Genomic DNA, 15,064 nt, shown 5'->3' on the forward strand with positions numbered 1-15,064 from the left:
TCCATTACAACAACAGGGATCTGGGCATGACGATTAAAAATCGAGTCTCTTTACAAGTTTGCGAAAATTTTACGAGTGAATATGAGTAAGAAGTATTTATTTACATAGCATTGTTGGTTTTGTCACGGTCGCGGTGTTTTGTCTTGGGCTTCACAGTGGTAATGAGTCAAAATTAAATGGTAAATTAATTCAGCCCCAGCCATGCATTTTATCTTACTTCAGTTAAAAATGATTTGTAAGAAAAATGAGTATCGATAGTTATTAAAAATAAACACATGATTTTCTATTTTATGTTTGTTTACAAAGACAAATAGGTGCTTTTTAATTGTAAATAAGTATTGTTAATAATAATGTAATGTCTATACGCTAATAGTAAAATTTGTCATATATTTAAGAAACTATCTTAACAATTAATTTTAATACGTAAAAGGTAAGAAAAAATCAATACTTTGCCTTGTTCAGTAATAAATTGTAATGTCCTTTTTGATGAGGAGCTTGACAATAAAACGTTATTGTTACGTGTATTATATTATTTACCCTTTTATTAAATTCTTTACCAATAAGAATCTATTATTGTCTTCGCTATTAATTGTCCTGTGAGTGGGTTGTTAGAGTGAAGGTAAGTTAAATGTCCAGGGCCCCGATTACGCTAAAAATTTTCATCTTCAACGTATCCGGACGTCAGCTGTTTTGACAAATCCGTATCGCAGAATCGAAGAAGCGCGTCTGTATTGGAGACGTTAAAAATTAGCGTAATCGGGGCACAGTATGGAGACCTCACGCGGACTGATGCGAAGCGATATTTCATTACAGGCACAGAATACATACAGGTACTATTTTTTTCTTTACTTCATTCATGTACCTACTACGTCCACCAATGCGTTATTGTAATGGATAGGCACTATTTATTACACCATTAGACTGATAAATTTAGACTAGATCAGTATCTATTCGATGAAAAGAGAAAAAATTGGCCAAGTGCGTGTCGTGCCACGCGCAGTGTAGGGTTCCGTAGTAGTCCGTGTTAAAAACAGATTTTAAAAGACCTATCCAACGATACTACACACGATGGGGTAGAAGATGAAAAAAAATTCATCCCCACTTTACATGTGGGTAATGTGGGAGCTACCCTAAAAAATTTTTTTAATACATATTTTATTCTACCGTTTTGTCGGTGTGGTGATTAATATACATACCTCAAAATTACAGCTCTCTGATGCCAATAGTTTCCAAGCAAAAGCTCGGACGGCTAGACAGACATAACGAAACTATAAGGGACTACGAAACCCTAAAAACAAAAACTTTTATACATTCCCGCTATGCATCTGTGCGCGCCACCAAGAAGTTTTTTTTTGTTTAAGTTCCCGCGGCTTGCCCAATGCGCAATAGCCAATCAAGTATTTTTTTTATTCCAAAACGAGGTAACGAGATTTAAGGAAAAAAAGGAACGAAAAAGAAAATCCACCAAGAAAATCCGCCGCAACTTTGCAAGTTCGCGTTGTAAGCTTTAAAGCCTTCTATATTTAATGGCAATCCTGCGGTTTGCACACCAGTGTCCAGAATATCAATGTTATTTTTTATAGAAAATATTCAATACTGTTACAAAATAATATTATTAATTGTAATTACTTAAAATATAATTTACGTGACACTGGCTAAAAGTAATGTGCAAACCGCATGAAGCCATAATCGAAATAAAAAAAGTCTCTCTTACGCGCCAATTTTGCATAGTTGTCAAAAATAAACCTGTCACCTCCTGTCACCAGTGTTGCCAGAAGGTTACTTTTGTAACCTTTTAGGTTACTTTTGAACTGCATTGGTTACTTTTAGGTTACACTAATGAAAAGGTTACTTTTAGGTGATTTTTCAGAAATTGTAGAATTAACTTTTACAGGTTATTCAGTAAAAAATATTAATAGTGACAATTTAAAAATAATGTCATAAACTGCATTGAAACATGAATTTGATTTATTATTTGTGTAAAAAAATGAGTTTTAGCGAATGTTTATCNTTTATATTGTTCTAGCATCTCGTGGCAGAAAACGAAAACCATTCAAGAAGCATGTCTGATTCTACGTTGAGAAAATAAAAGCTTTTCATACAAGTAAGGCTGCGATTTCCTGTGACGTGAACGCCTAGACGTCATGTTCATAGGTTTCCTTGGTAAGAAATGGGGTGATGTGGGCCCTTCATGGAACGTGAAAAAACACAGTATCTAGCACGAGTTCTGGAGTTCTGGACATGTAAGGCAAGAGACTGGAGACCCGGCTTAAATAGTCTTGGTTTCTATCTTTTCAGTTAATTTTTTTACGCAGTAGAGTTTTTTGTTTTTCAATAATATTTTCGACTAAGACATTTTATTTATTAATCTGTAACATCTTTTTACGCAAATAAGAATTCTGATTCTGACTGATTCAGTGCCGGAGTAAGACTAATAATACTACTGCTTTCGGAAAAAAAAACATAGTAAATAAAAAAAATTGCCATTATTTTTAAATGGCGATTTCCTTTTACAGGATCGAATTTTTTTTATTCATTAAAACATTAATATACATACTGTATTTATAAACAAACATAATAATCGATTACATTACCAATCGTGTGTTTGTTGTTTCTTTCCCATCACTGATCACTATGTTTGAAGTTCAATCATTTGTCAAATTTAAAAAAAGTTCTACGACGAATAGAATTTCAAAAGCTTTGTTTTTGTTATTAATTTAATTGATAACATTTGTTTTATTAGCCAGCATCATCTTTAATCACACTTTCAATCAAGCGTCTCTTTCATAAAACTAAATGTGTGCGTAAATTGCAGAAATTCTAACCTTAAAACTGCATAGAGACGGCATTTCCCCTCATTTCCCTCAACCAGTTAACATTGTGGATAACACAAAACCTATCTGTTTTGTGCTGTTGTTAACCTATTCTGAAGTGAAAATTAGATACCATGGATTCGACAGTATCCGTTTCAAAAGTAAGTCTTGCAATTAGGTACGACATCTAAAATTTATTATACTAAAAACTCAAATACTCTTATGTTCCAAATAAATTAGTTTTCTTTATTTATGATAAACCTCTATTTCAGGGAGTCTTTTTGTTTAATAATGGATTGAACAAAACAAAAGCGTCTAAAAAGCATCCTAAAAAACTGCTTTATGAAAAGTTTTTCAAAAAGAGTTCTTGGCATGCTACATTTACGAGGAACTGGGATTATATTGAAAATGAAATAAGAGTAAGTATACAATAATTGTATACATTTTGATTAATTAAAAAGATATTATTATGTTATAATGCAATCTAATAAACTTTGTAGGAACTTCACCAAAAAACGTACAGTGTGCTGCTCAACGATATTGTCAATTATGTCAAATCCTTCTACGGAGACAGTGAGACTGATGGATTGGAAGGCATAATACCAAGTGCCACTCTGTTGACTGGAGTAAATCAGCCTGATCATGTATCTCAATTCAAGGCTTTAATAGACAAAATCAGGTAAACACATCCCTTCTGATTGTAAATATTATTCATATTATACTCAACATTGTTAATATGCAAAGTTTAATGTAAACAATTACAAATTTTGTAAAATTGTTAATTTAAGGTTTATGCAAGTAGTTAAATGCTATCAATTGTACAATAATTACCTGTTTTTAATTGCAGGGATGAGGTGACCCCACACATAGCAATGGTCAATTCACAAGATGCACCTACCTTGAAACATTTAGTTGAAAACACTGTCTGGCAATTGATGTATGGACATGAAGCATTAGTTAGTTACATTTTGTAACATTTGTTTTTATTTGCTTTAGTAGATAACTTAAACAGATTACTGAAACAGGCTGAAAGAATTATTTCTTTCATATTTTGAGGAGTGCTGTATCATTCATTGTATGTCTATTTTAATGTAGTTTTTACATAATTTTCTGAATTTCCAATTATTTTTAGGATTTTGATGATGAAGAATTCAAAGATAATATTATACATAAGAAATTGAGGAAAAACCAATGTACCATGAAAGTATTACAGAGTTGGTACCATGCTCATTACACAAACGCTTCACCAAAGAAGAAGAAGCACAAAACTTCAAGTAGATCACTGGTAGTCATTATTCCAGACTTTGAAAGCTTTAATTGCAGTGTTCTACAGGATTTTGTGATGATTATAAGGTACTTGATGATTTCAAGTTATTATTATCAGCTTCTGTATCTTTATGCATGCATGTTATTCTTTCTTTTTGTCTATGTTATTGTTAATGTGAATAACTCTTTTCTTTCAGTTCCTATGTGTCATCAATCCCAATAGTGTTTGTTTTTGGAGTGGCCACATCTGTGTCAGCCTTGCACAAGTCCTTCCCATATCATGTGTCTTCAAAATTGTGGATCAAAGTCTTTCATTCCCACTCATCACCTGTCTACATGAATCAAGTAAGTTTGTTATGTTACCTACTTGTAAAACAGCTAATATAAATATATCTATTGTTAGTGTGTAATGAAAATAAAATTCATTCATAAAATTCATTTATTTTTGCAAATAGGCTTTAAAAAAGCTCTTTTACACGTCCCAATATTAACCCTACCACTGCTTCGGGACAATAAATGGGCCAGTGCTGAGAAGAAGCAGCGCAAGAAACTCAGTCACTATTGTCAGCCTCCTTTTCAAGGTTTTACAGTCTTTGAAATATACAAATTATAGTCATAAGTATTGATGCGAGCTAGGTAGTTAAACATTCCAAACATTTTTATCTTTTATATAATCATCAACTTTATAGTAGCCCTTTTTCATTAAGGTGCTTTTGATATGTGCTTTAAATTTATGAATGGGCAATTCTACAACAGTTTGTGGTAATTTATTGAAAAGTTTAATACATTTCCCCATAAATGAATTACCAATCTTGTGCAGTCTGAAATTTGGAATGTAATGTCAGGTCCGTCTTTTGTTTTGTACTAGTTGATCCTGCAATAAATATTAAAATTTTCTTGCAGGTTCTAGAAGATATATTTTTGTCACATACCAGCCCTATTCATTTGTCAGGTAAAGCTTTCGAGTTACTAACTGACGTATTCTTGTTCTACGATTTTTCTGTGACTGGGTTGATACAGAGTATAAAAGTATGTATTGGCTATTGTACCTACCTATGGTTTGTTAACGAAACCTAATTCAAGGTTATTAATATAATGTATACTCTAATTCTATTACAGTATTGTATGATGGATCACTATTACGGAGATAATGTCAAATCATTATGCTGTGAAAGGGAGAACATTGAAGAGGCTGTGATGAATCTCAGTTCAGCTGATCTCGAAAGCATCAGGCAGCTACCATCTTTCAGACCATTCCTAGAGGCTCAACTAGACTGCGAAACAAGAATTGGCCTTTTTGAAGATGATAATTTCTTCAGAGAAGTTTTGATAAAGGAAATGAACAAACTTCATGATTATTTGTTCACTTTTTATTTATGTGTAAGACTGCTATTAGTCTTTGTCAAAGACATTCCAAAGAATATTCTTGGTAAATCGGTAAGTTTCATATTGATGACAATGAATAAATAAGTAATTCTACTTTAACCATACAAAATAAAACCATAAATACTCTCTATCTCTATTTACAGGTTCGAGAAATCTACACAAAATGTGCTGTAGAATGTATAACAAGTACACCTGCATTTAAAGAATGCATGCAACTCATCCAGTTTCAATCTCAAGTAAAACTAGCTGATACCATCAAGTCTGCGCTGAAAGTAGTAAACTCTGCACTCCAAATATCTTCTCCAGTGAAACCTTTACGATCTACACCAACGAAAAATAATCTCAATAATATTACCTTGAACAATGATGTGGGTGAAGGTTTTGTCAAAACCGTGAGAGTACATTTACTCATGTTTTTAAGACAGATTGAACATGCAAACACTGAAGTTACAGTATTGTGCAATGAATCGGAAGATTTTGAAAATAGTCCAGAAAATGTCCCAGGAAATAGGTACAAGTTAAAAGAGGTAAATAATGTTATGTAGTTGTTCTATATGCAGTGCAAAATAAAAAAAACAATGTTTAATTTGTATTGAGAAAAGAAATGGTGTGTCTGGATGGGACAGTTCTTGGACTAATAAACGATTTTACAGGCTTAGCTTATTCGAAATAAAAATGAAGTCAACAATTTATTAATATCTTTTCAGAAACTGCTCAAAGCCACAAGAGTTGATAAGATCCAATCAGAATACGACATGGTCCGGGCCAGATTCGTTAGCTATTTGGAGGAGATGTTCACCAAAGGATTGATGCCGCCTCACACACAGACGTTCCATGAAATACTGTTCTTCACTGACGTTGGAAATGTTAGGAAACAGATCGTGGGTTCCCCGCGTGGAGCCCTTCATACAGCTCTAAGCAATCCAGTGCACTATTTACAGGTAAATTAAATACCTACCTATTTACTAATAAAATTTACACGCGCGTTGAACACTTGTTTAAAGTGAAGTTTAGTATAAAATACTGTTCAACGAGTGTGTAATTTTTTATTAGTAAGGGGGCTAGTACGTGTGATTACGTAATTATGGTATAATTGATGTCACTATTCTATTAATGTCATAAAAAAGCAGGATTCATTGTTTCATACAGTGAATCTGGCAATTTTGTAATGGCAAAATTCAGTAGGGGAATATCATTAGTATCATCAATTCGTCACACATTTGGTACTTTTGTGAGCTTTATATTGTTGGAATGTTGAATATTACAAAACAAAGAATAACCAGCTGTTATACAACAATAACCGGTGTGTTTTGTATAGAGGTTAACAGATTTCTGACGTCTGAAAAATGTATAGTCCCACGATTCTGAAACTTCAAGTGGCAAAGATCGAAAACTAAACCCAGTATTGATATTAGCGCCCTCCGGTAATGTCATATTATATGGTTGTCCAACGTGGCAAAAATCAGAATCAGCGATCCGATTGACGGTGGCACCCCCTGTCAATGTTAAGGGTGGGACAGTTCGTGGTAGTTTATCTATATTGTCAAATTTCAGTGCTCGTGCTGCCACCTGGCGTCGCCGGACAGCGTGACGGACACGCTGCCGGACGTGTGCCTGGCGTACAAGCTGCACCGCGAGTGCGGCAAGCACATCAACCTGTACGACTGGCTGCAGGCCTTCGCCGCCGTGCTCCAGCCAGAGGTGGACGACGAGCAGCGCCACCAGGACTCCACTGTCCAGTGAGTTGAATAGTAAATAAATATCTTTGGACAATTTCACATAGCACCATCTAACCCCAAAATAAGCAACTAATATGCTTGTAATAATGGTGCTAACTTAACGGATATACTACTTATATCCTACTTGTAAAAAAAACATCTATATCTATATAGAAAGGTCTTACTCACACACTCATCACGAAATCTCAGAAACTGCAAGTGCTAGGAGTCTCAAATTTTGCGTAGGAGTACCTTTTAGAACGTAGATGCCCACTAAGACGGGATTTTGTAAAATTTTACCCCTAGGGGTTGAAACGGAATCCACGCGTACGAAGTCGCGGTCGGCCGCTAGTAATAAATATCTGTACAATTTCACACATAGCCATAGCGCCATCTAGCTTCAAAAAAAGCAACTAATAAGCTGATAAAAGTCCGTGGGATTCCGATCCTCATTTTTCTTTATCGCGCGTTTTTTGACTGATTTTCTTTTATCCACAACGATTGATTGACCTACCACAACAACAGTATTAAAATTACAGTTCCTCGTCCTAACTTTCTGCTATTTTAGCCCCTTTAAGATTTCTATAGATCTATTTGTAGATCTATTCACAGAACAGAAAATGGATCTACATATTTCTCTATTCAGACCTTATTCGTAACATTCAGACCTTATTCAGACATTATGAAAAAAAAAAAAAAAAAATGAAAAATATTTTATTGACACTTAGTACGAATGTTACAAGTAGTTGAGGAATTCCTCTCTTTAAGTTTAAGTAACCTGTATTGAGAGGAATCCACTCATTCGTTACATCCATAGATGTTCTAAACTTACATTATGAAAATATTACCCACTTAATAACAAACACACAACACAAAATAAAAAAAGGTTTACATTACCGAGGTTCGGGATAACACAAACGAAAATAATAGGACTATGTCCACGGCTAAAACCCTATAAAAGCCTTGCTATTCATCATACATCGATATGGAAATGCGTCACTAAGCGTATCAGCAGTAATCTGACTAAAAGTTAAATGGTTACCATGGTTTCCTAACTGGAGACACCAGCTCCTACAAATTACATATGTTTTGGATATTCATTAATTAATAGGCATGGTACCTAGTCACAATATTTATTTATGTACGCGTACTTTGTTCACAGAATACGCTTCACTCGAGCAGTTGCAGAGCTCCAGTTTCTCGGGTTCATAAAGTCGTCGAAGAGAAAGACGGATCACGTCATGCGTCTTACTTGGTGATGCGATGTTTTTGTGTGTTTTATTTATTCAATTGAAATAAACTTGTTTTTAGAGATAATTTGTTTTAACTTTTATGTTTTTTGAGACTTTATTTGTTTTGCAACAACATAACTTAGGTTACACTGTACACATTGACCTTAACATCATGGTAATTCACTCGTAATAAGAGCTACTTTAGTAACCTCATTGTCATCATTATTTGATGTGTTATTTACTGTAGCTATTTGAAAACTTAGTTTCTGCAATCAGATATAATCCTAGCGAGCGAATTAAAAGGAGAAAGGGCTAGATATTTTGTAAAAACAAACATTATAGAATCTAGATCAAGGGCTAATTTTTCTATCAGTATAGATATCTTTTATCTGAAGAATAAACTTGTCATTTTGACATATTTCCCACACTGAAACTATCATTAATATTGATAAACTTATTCTTCAGTTAAAAGTTATCCGACGATTGAAAAATCAAAGATTTATTATTGTGGACATACATACATACATACACGAAATTGGTTAATGTATTGATAGCACCTGACAAAGGACAATGTTCATTTCTGGCCTGGCGTGGACAAGCTGCTAATGAAAATATGAATTTGCCAAAAATTTTTAATCAATTTTTAAAGTATTCACTTAGTGTAACTTTGTATCAATTTGCCTTTATAAAAATCCATTTTAAATAGTACTTTAAGTGATAATTACAACTTCCTGTCTTTAACACTCAATTCAGTGCTGCCAAAATGAATCTTATCGGTAAGAATCGATTCATATCGATTGTTTCTCGACTATGACAACAAGTAGTATTTTTTTAAATACGTGTTCATTAAAATGACATTTATAAAGGTTTTTAATATTCCAATAACACTACCAAAAATATTTAAATAACTAAATGAAACCTTATTTCACACACACCTTATTATACACCTTATTTCGAGTCATCAAAAAATACTATCGATTTTTATATCGATTATTTTTGGGGGAGCACCATCCTGCTGGTAGTAGAGCATTTGGTGTAACGCTAAGGGTACGTCATCAAGCATTTCGTCTAAGACGTCTTGCAGACACTCCAAGCACACTTCAGTCATTTTTGTATTATTTATAACGTGATTTGTGTTTGATGGATTTCTCAGTTTTTCACAAGTGTCAAAAAGACATTTTAAAGACAATAGATATTTAAAAATACAATAAAAAGTAAAAAAGTCTCCATCGCCATCGCCAACAAGTGATGTGCATGCGTTACGATAATTAGTGGTGTGTTTAACAGATTGTCGATAAAATAAAATACTCAAGATTAAAAAAAAATTTTTTCGGGCATTATTTTTTTACGGATTTGTGTTCAGTATCAGTAATATAGTAACCTCTGTAAATATGGCAAGAATGCAAAGTAACACCCTGTATAAAAGAAAGTCGTGTTAGTTACTCCACTTATAACTCAAGAACGGCTGAACCGATTTAGCTGAAAATTGTCAGGGAGGTAGTTTAGAGCCAGGAGAAGGACATAGGATACTTTTTATCCCGTTCGAAAAAAAAATGTCTGCTTATTTATTGCCATTAAGGCGGAACAAAGTTCGCCGGGTCAGCTAGTAATAAATAAATAAATATCCTTGGCCAGTCTAAAAGCCTAGCCTAGTCTTTCCTTTTTGAACTGATTTGATTTGCAAGTAATGATCTCAATCGAAACTAAGTAATAATGTTCACCAACGAGTATGCTATATTTATTACCTATGTATTTTTATCTCTGACTGATTTAAAGACTGAAAAATTTGTTAACTGTCTATTACGTTAGGTACTAGTCCTTGTAAAGTTAATTCAAGTCGTTATCTTTAAGTTTAAACATTTATTAAAAAGTTTTTTTTGGTTTATAAAAAAAACTATTTATCGTAATTTGTTATTTGGACTTGTGTTTTTGGAAAACAAGTGATTTAATTGTTGCTCCAGATTTTTATTGCTATTTATCCTTAAAATACACGCGACTTTATGACTTTTGTTATGATTAGTAGTTAATTTGTTACTGTAAAAGCTCGAATTGCAGTAAATCCTAAGATATTCCAGTAAAACCTAAGATCTACCAATTCCTAATGGTAAATGTCCCAAAAGGTTTGAGATTCGAACTCTTACCACCATTTCGTTGGTAAATCTTAGGATTTACATTAATGGCACGGTAAATGTTGAAAAACAAAACATGTCATAACGTTCTCAGGGCATCTCATCATCATCATCATCAGAAATTACTTCAATTGGAAAAAATCGAATCTATCTTAATATTGAAGTTGCCCTCTTTGTATTTCTAGTCGCTCACTTAGTAATGTAATCGCACGGACAGAATTTTAATATCTAAAATGGATTAAACATAACCCACTCTTTGTAAGCTCGTTCTGCATTTGATTATTAATCAATATTCGTCGTTAGGTAAGTTAATTTTTCGCTTACTCAAATTCATACCGCTCAAGTTATTAAAACAGTATGCCATCATCAGTCGCTAAGTTATTTTTTAGTCGATCGTTTTATAATTCCCCATTAAGAATTACTCATTGTTTTATTCCTAAAACCAACATCTACCAGCTGACAGAGGTAAAACCTAGCATATACTGAATTTGAATGGTAAAAGCTCGAAAAAATCGTCGTATTTTTAGAAATACTTACATTTACCAACTCATGTCGGTAAATCCTAAGACTTACACTTAAATCTTAAGATTAACCGTAGTTCGAGCTTTTACAGTAACAAATTAATTATGAAAGATTTTATTTTTTGTTACTTTCCTTGCCAAAATAAGTGGTACTAAATTCTAATATTGATTGTTGTGCAATAAAAGTAGGTATATTAGATTAAAAAACCTGTGTTTTTATTAAATTTCAACCGATTTCAACAGTTTTCATTAAAAGACTCGAGACCCGAGAAAACTCGAGACTGGCCTCGAGAATTCCCGAAACTCGAGAAAAAAAATAGGTCGAGAAATCAGAAACCCTACGGCGGGCGGGCAGAGGCAGACTTTCGCAGTATAGGTAAATGTGAACATCGAAAATGTGTCATTCCCTAGAATGGAGTTTAGTGAATTAATTTTAATAGCATGTGGTACATACCAGCTAAAACAGGCTCGATCATATTATGGGGAACATATTATCAGAGGCAACGGTTCCTATACTATTGAAGTGTGTAGAGACAGCCAGCAACCTACTGAACGATTACCCTACACCTTCGGCCAGTTGTAGCTTATTAAGGGGTAAGATACACAGCAGGCACATAAGCCGTAAAATATATTATGTTTAAATATTATTTATGAAAATAATTTAAATGGGCGGGAAGTAGTAAAACAATACTGCTGCAATTGTATGGTTGGCCGAAGAACAGTAGGTTGCTGTGCTCATGTCATGACAATTGTATGGTTTTTGAGCTGGGCAATGTATCAAGAACATGTATTACCACCTGCCCAGTTCCTGGATAATATTTTGTTGACCTATGAATCAGATTGAAAATAAAATAATCTTAGATTAATAAATTATTAATAATTTATTAATCTAAGAAAATAATGTAAAAAAATGGTGTTTTATTTTGCTTTTAACCTTTTTAAACTTAACCAAAAAACAATGTTTTTAATGATTTGGATACAAAATTATATTTATATTCTGTTTCTTACTGGTATAAGTGGTATAGACTATTAAATTTAACCAATAACCTTAGATTAAAACAAATTACATGCTGTAATGTCTGTCCACCTCAGGCCAAAGGTCCCATACTAAGTGGGCATAACCCTTTACTTTTTGTTAATTTACAATGATACACCATACACCTAGAGATGGGTAGTGGGTAAAAACCCATTTCACCCGATTGGGTTTAAACCGGGTGATTTGGGTAAAAACCCGGTTTTTACCCATTATCACCCATTCTGGCGGGTGAAAACAAAAATAGCGTTTTTTTAAAGTGAGAAATGGTATTTGTTGCTAAGGGGGCGTTCTAGTGTTACGTAATGCAATCTGGGGGGAGAGGAGGTCTTGAAAAACGTTACAATGCGTTACAGTGGCGGAAGGGCGGTCGATTTCAAGTTTTTAAGCAGAAGTACTTTGTAGTTGGTGTTGTTATTTGTAACTTTATACCGTAATGTCATCAAAGAGAGTGTTTGGCATCTTTGGCATCCCCCCCTCCATGTCCTTGCCATGATCACAAATTATTGTGTTTCTACTAAATTTCTTTTAAATCGGTTCAACGATTCTTGAAATAACACCATTTTATAAAATAATTGGTCACATCATCATAACGTGATCAATTTTACGATTTGGCCACGTATAAATGCATATTAGTGTTAAATTTCACTTATTACATATTAATCAATAAACTTAAATGAGAAAAATTCAATAAAAATAAAGAAAAGATACCAATTGAAATAATTATAAAATTATTTGTTTTCACCCGGTGTAAACACCCACGGGTGGAATGAAACGGGTTTTTATTGGGTTTTTACCCTCATGTGGGTTTTTACCCGGGTGGAAACCCATCTCTATAATAATAATAATAAAAAATGGTGTTTTATTTTGCTTCTAACCTTTCTAGTCTTAAGCAAAAAAAAATTTTTTTAAGGACTTGGATACAAAATGACATTTATATTATGTTTCTTACTGGTATAGACTATTTAATAAATAACAAATTACATGCTGTAATGTCTGTCCACCTCAGGCCAAAGGTCCCATACTAAGTGGGCATAACCCTTTTTGTTTAGGTATTTTACTAAGAACATTTAACCCGGATATTCTAATATTTTAGAATTTAGATACAAAAAATAAAGAGAGAAAGACGACTACCAAGCTTGAAAGTTGAATACATCTACCACCACAGAATACACCTACTTGGTATCTTTATAAAAAAGTATTTATCTTTATTAAACATTTCATTGGATATTAATATGCTTCCGAATAATATAAAAGTTATTTCATGGAAATATATTCAAACAATCTTTGATAGAGTGGTTAATAAAATTGTTAGAGGATTTATGACTATTTTTTAAAATGTTTGTATGGGTAGATCGATAATTATGGACTTTTATTTAGTTGTAACATCTTTGTTATAATTTTAAAAAGCTAATAAATTATTTATCTTGATTTTAAATCGCTTCTATTACAACTAACATAATATTAAGATGTCATAGTGTTTAGCTGGACTTTAGTATTGTGTAGTTACCTCATCCAAAAAGCTACGTTACTGCTTTGTCAAGGAATCGCGGTCAAAAGTTCGATATCTATTGGGGCACCACTTAAATATATTCTCGCTGAGACATGTGATAAAACTCTAGTTTTATCTTCAAATAATAATACAGCGACACTGTGTAATTATTAGCTACCTATATTAAACATCTACTCGTAGTTAGACCTGCTGGCCTTGAATTATAATTTCACAAAATAGTTGGTCCCGACCTCTGGAAAGGTTAAGATCATCACTTTTATTTGTGTCTGCATAATGACTGGAGACAAGTTTTAACTATCGATTGATATTGTTAGGGTTCCGCGGATGGATGACACTCAAACCGAACAAAGTAAATAATAAACATTAATCCTTAGAACAGAGGACATAGGTAGGTACATAATAGATACATATTTGTTAATTTTTCACGCAAAACTACTGAACGGATAGTGATGAAACGTTACAGTACTTATTGTTTGTTTATACATCTGATTAACATTATACTAGAGTTAATGAGGGTTTCCTTAATTGTGCATACCAGTTGGCGCTATGGGCGAGTCAGCGAGTGATAATAAGACCTCACTCGACAGTGGCGTCAATCTGATGATAGCAAATGATGATGAGTCCTATTACTCCTTCAGCGCTCACCAGTTGGCGTCAACTGGCAACTGCGATTTCTGGACACTCATTGATTAGCCAAATTACAACGATAACATTCGTCAAAGAGAAAAGAGGACATTCGTCAGAGAAAACAGAACATTCGTCAGAGAGAAAAGAGAACATTCGTCAAAGAGAAAAGAGGACATTCGTCAGAGAGAAAAGAGAACATTCGTCAAAGAGAAAAGAGGACATTCGTCAGAGAGAAAAGAGAACATTCGTCAAAGAGAAAAGAGAACATTCGTCAAAGAGAAAAGAGAACATTCGTCAAAGAGAAAAGAGAACATTCGTCAAAGAGAAAAGAGAACATTCGTCAAAGAGAAAAGAGAACATTCGTCAAAGAGAAAAGAGAACATTCGTCAAAGAGAAAAGAGAACATTCGTCAAAGAGAAAAGAGAACATTCGTCAAAGAGAAAAGAGAACATTCGTCAAAGAGAAAAGAGAACATTCGTCAAAGAGAAAAGAGAACATTCGTCAAAGAGAAAAGAGAACATTCGTCAAAGAGAAAAGAGAACATTCGTCAAAGAGAAAAGAGAACATTCGTCAAAGAGAAAAGAGAACATTCGTCAAAGAGAAAAGAGAACATTCGTCAAAGAGAAAAGAGAACATTCGTCAAAGAGAAAAGAGAACATTCGTCAAAGAGAAAAGAGAACATTCGTCAGAGAGAAAAGAGAACGTTCGTCAAAGAGAAAAGAGAACATTCGTCAGAGAGAAAAGAGAACATTCGTCAAAGAGAAAAGAGAACATTCGTCAAAGAGAAAACAGAAGAAAGAATGTTCATCCTAAGAGTAGTAGTTGA

The 15,064-nt window shown here is 33.5% G+C and overlaps 2 protein-coding genes across 2 annotated transcripts; both read left to right on the forward strand.

The window, feature by feature from the left end:
• The first annotated feature begins 2,649 nt into the window (after positions 1–2,649).
• Positions 2,650–8,500, forward strand: Orc3 (origin recognition complex subunit 3). The gene is made up of 12 exons (XM_028320685.1): positions 2,650–2,974; positions 3,086–3,232; positions 3,314–3,492; positions 3,661–3,769; positions 3,946–4,166; positions 4,277–4,424; positions 4,983–5,108; positions 5,199–5,516; positions 5,609–5,992; positions 6,173–6,406; positions 7,020–7,204; positions 8,346–8,500. The coding sequence occupies exons 1-12, from the start codon at positions 2,948–2,950 to the stop codon at positions 8,440–8,442; spliced, it is 2,175 nt and encodes a 724-aa protein (XP_028176486.1). The 5' UTR covers positions 2,650–2,947; the 3' UTR covers positions 8,443–8,500.
• Positions 8,501–14,227: 5,727 nt separating this feature from the next.
• LOC114364498 (RNA-binding protein 25-like) lies at positions 14,228–15,064 on the forward strand. The gene has a single exon (XM_028320675.1). The coding sequence runs from the start codon at positions 14,228–14,230 to the stop codon at positions 15,062–15,064; it is 837 nt and encodes a 278-aa protein (XP_028176476.1).

The sequence above is a fragment of the Ostrinia furnacalis genome, unplaced genomic scaffold, assembly GCF_004193835.3.
Source record: "Ostrinia furnacalis isolate ACB-3 unplaced genomic scaffold, ASM419383v2 OfSCF7446, whole genome shotgun sequence".
Taxonomy (NCBI): domain Eukaryota; kingdom Metazoa; phylum Arthropoda; class Insecta; order Lepidoptera; family Crambidae; genus Ostrinia; species Ostrinia furnacalis.

Coding starts and splice junctions, on each gene's coding strand:
- Orc3 (XM_028320685.1), top strand. CDS start 2,948: ATGGATTCGACAGTATCCGTTTCAAAA. Junction 4,425..4,982: donor CACCTGTCTACATGAATCAA/GTAAGTTTGTTA, acceptor ATTTTCTTGCAG/GTTCTAGAAGATATATTTTT. Junction 5,517..5,608: donor AGAATATTCTTGGTAAATCG/GTAAGTTTCATA, acceptor CTCTATTTACAG/GTTCGAGAAATCTACACAAA.
- LOC114364498 (XM_028320675.1), top strand. CDS start 14,228: ATGAGTCCTATTACTCCTTCAGCGCTCACCAGTTGGCGTCAACTGGCA.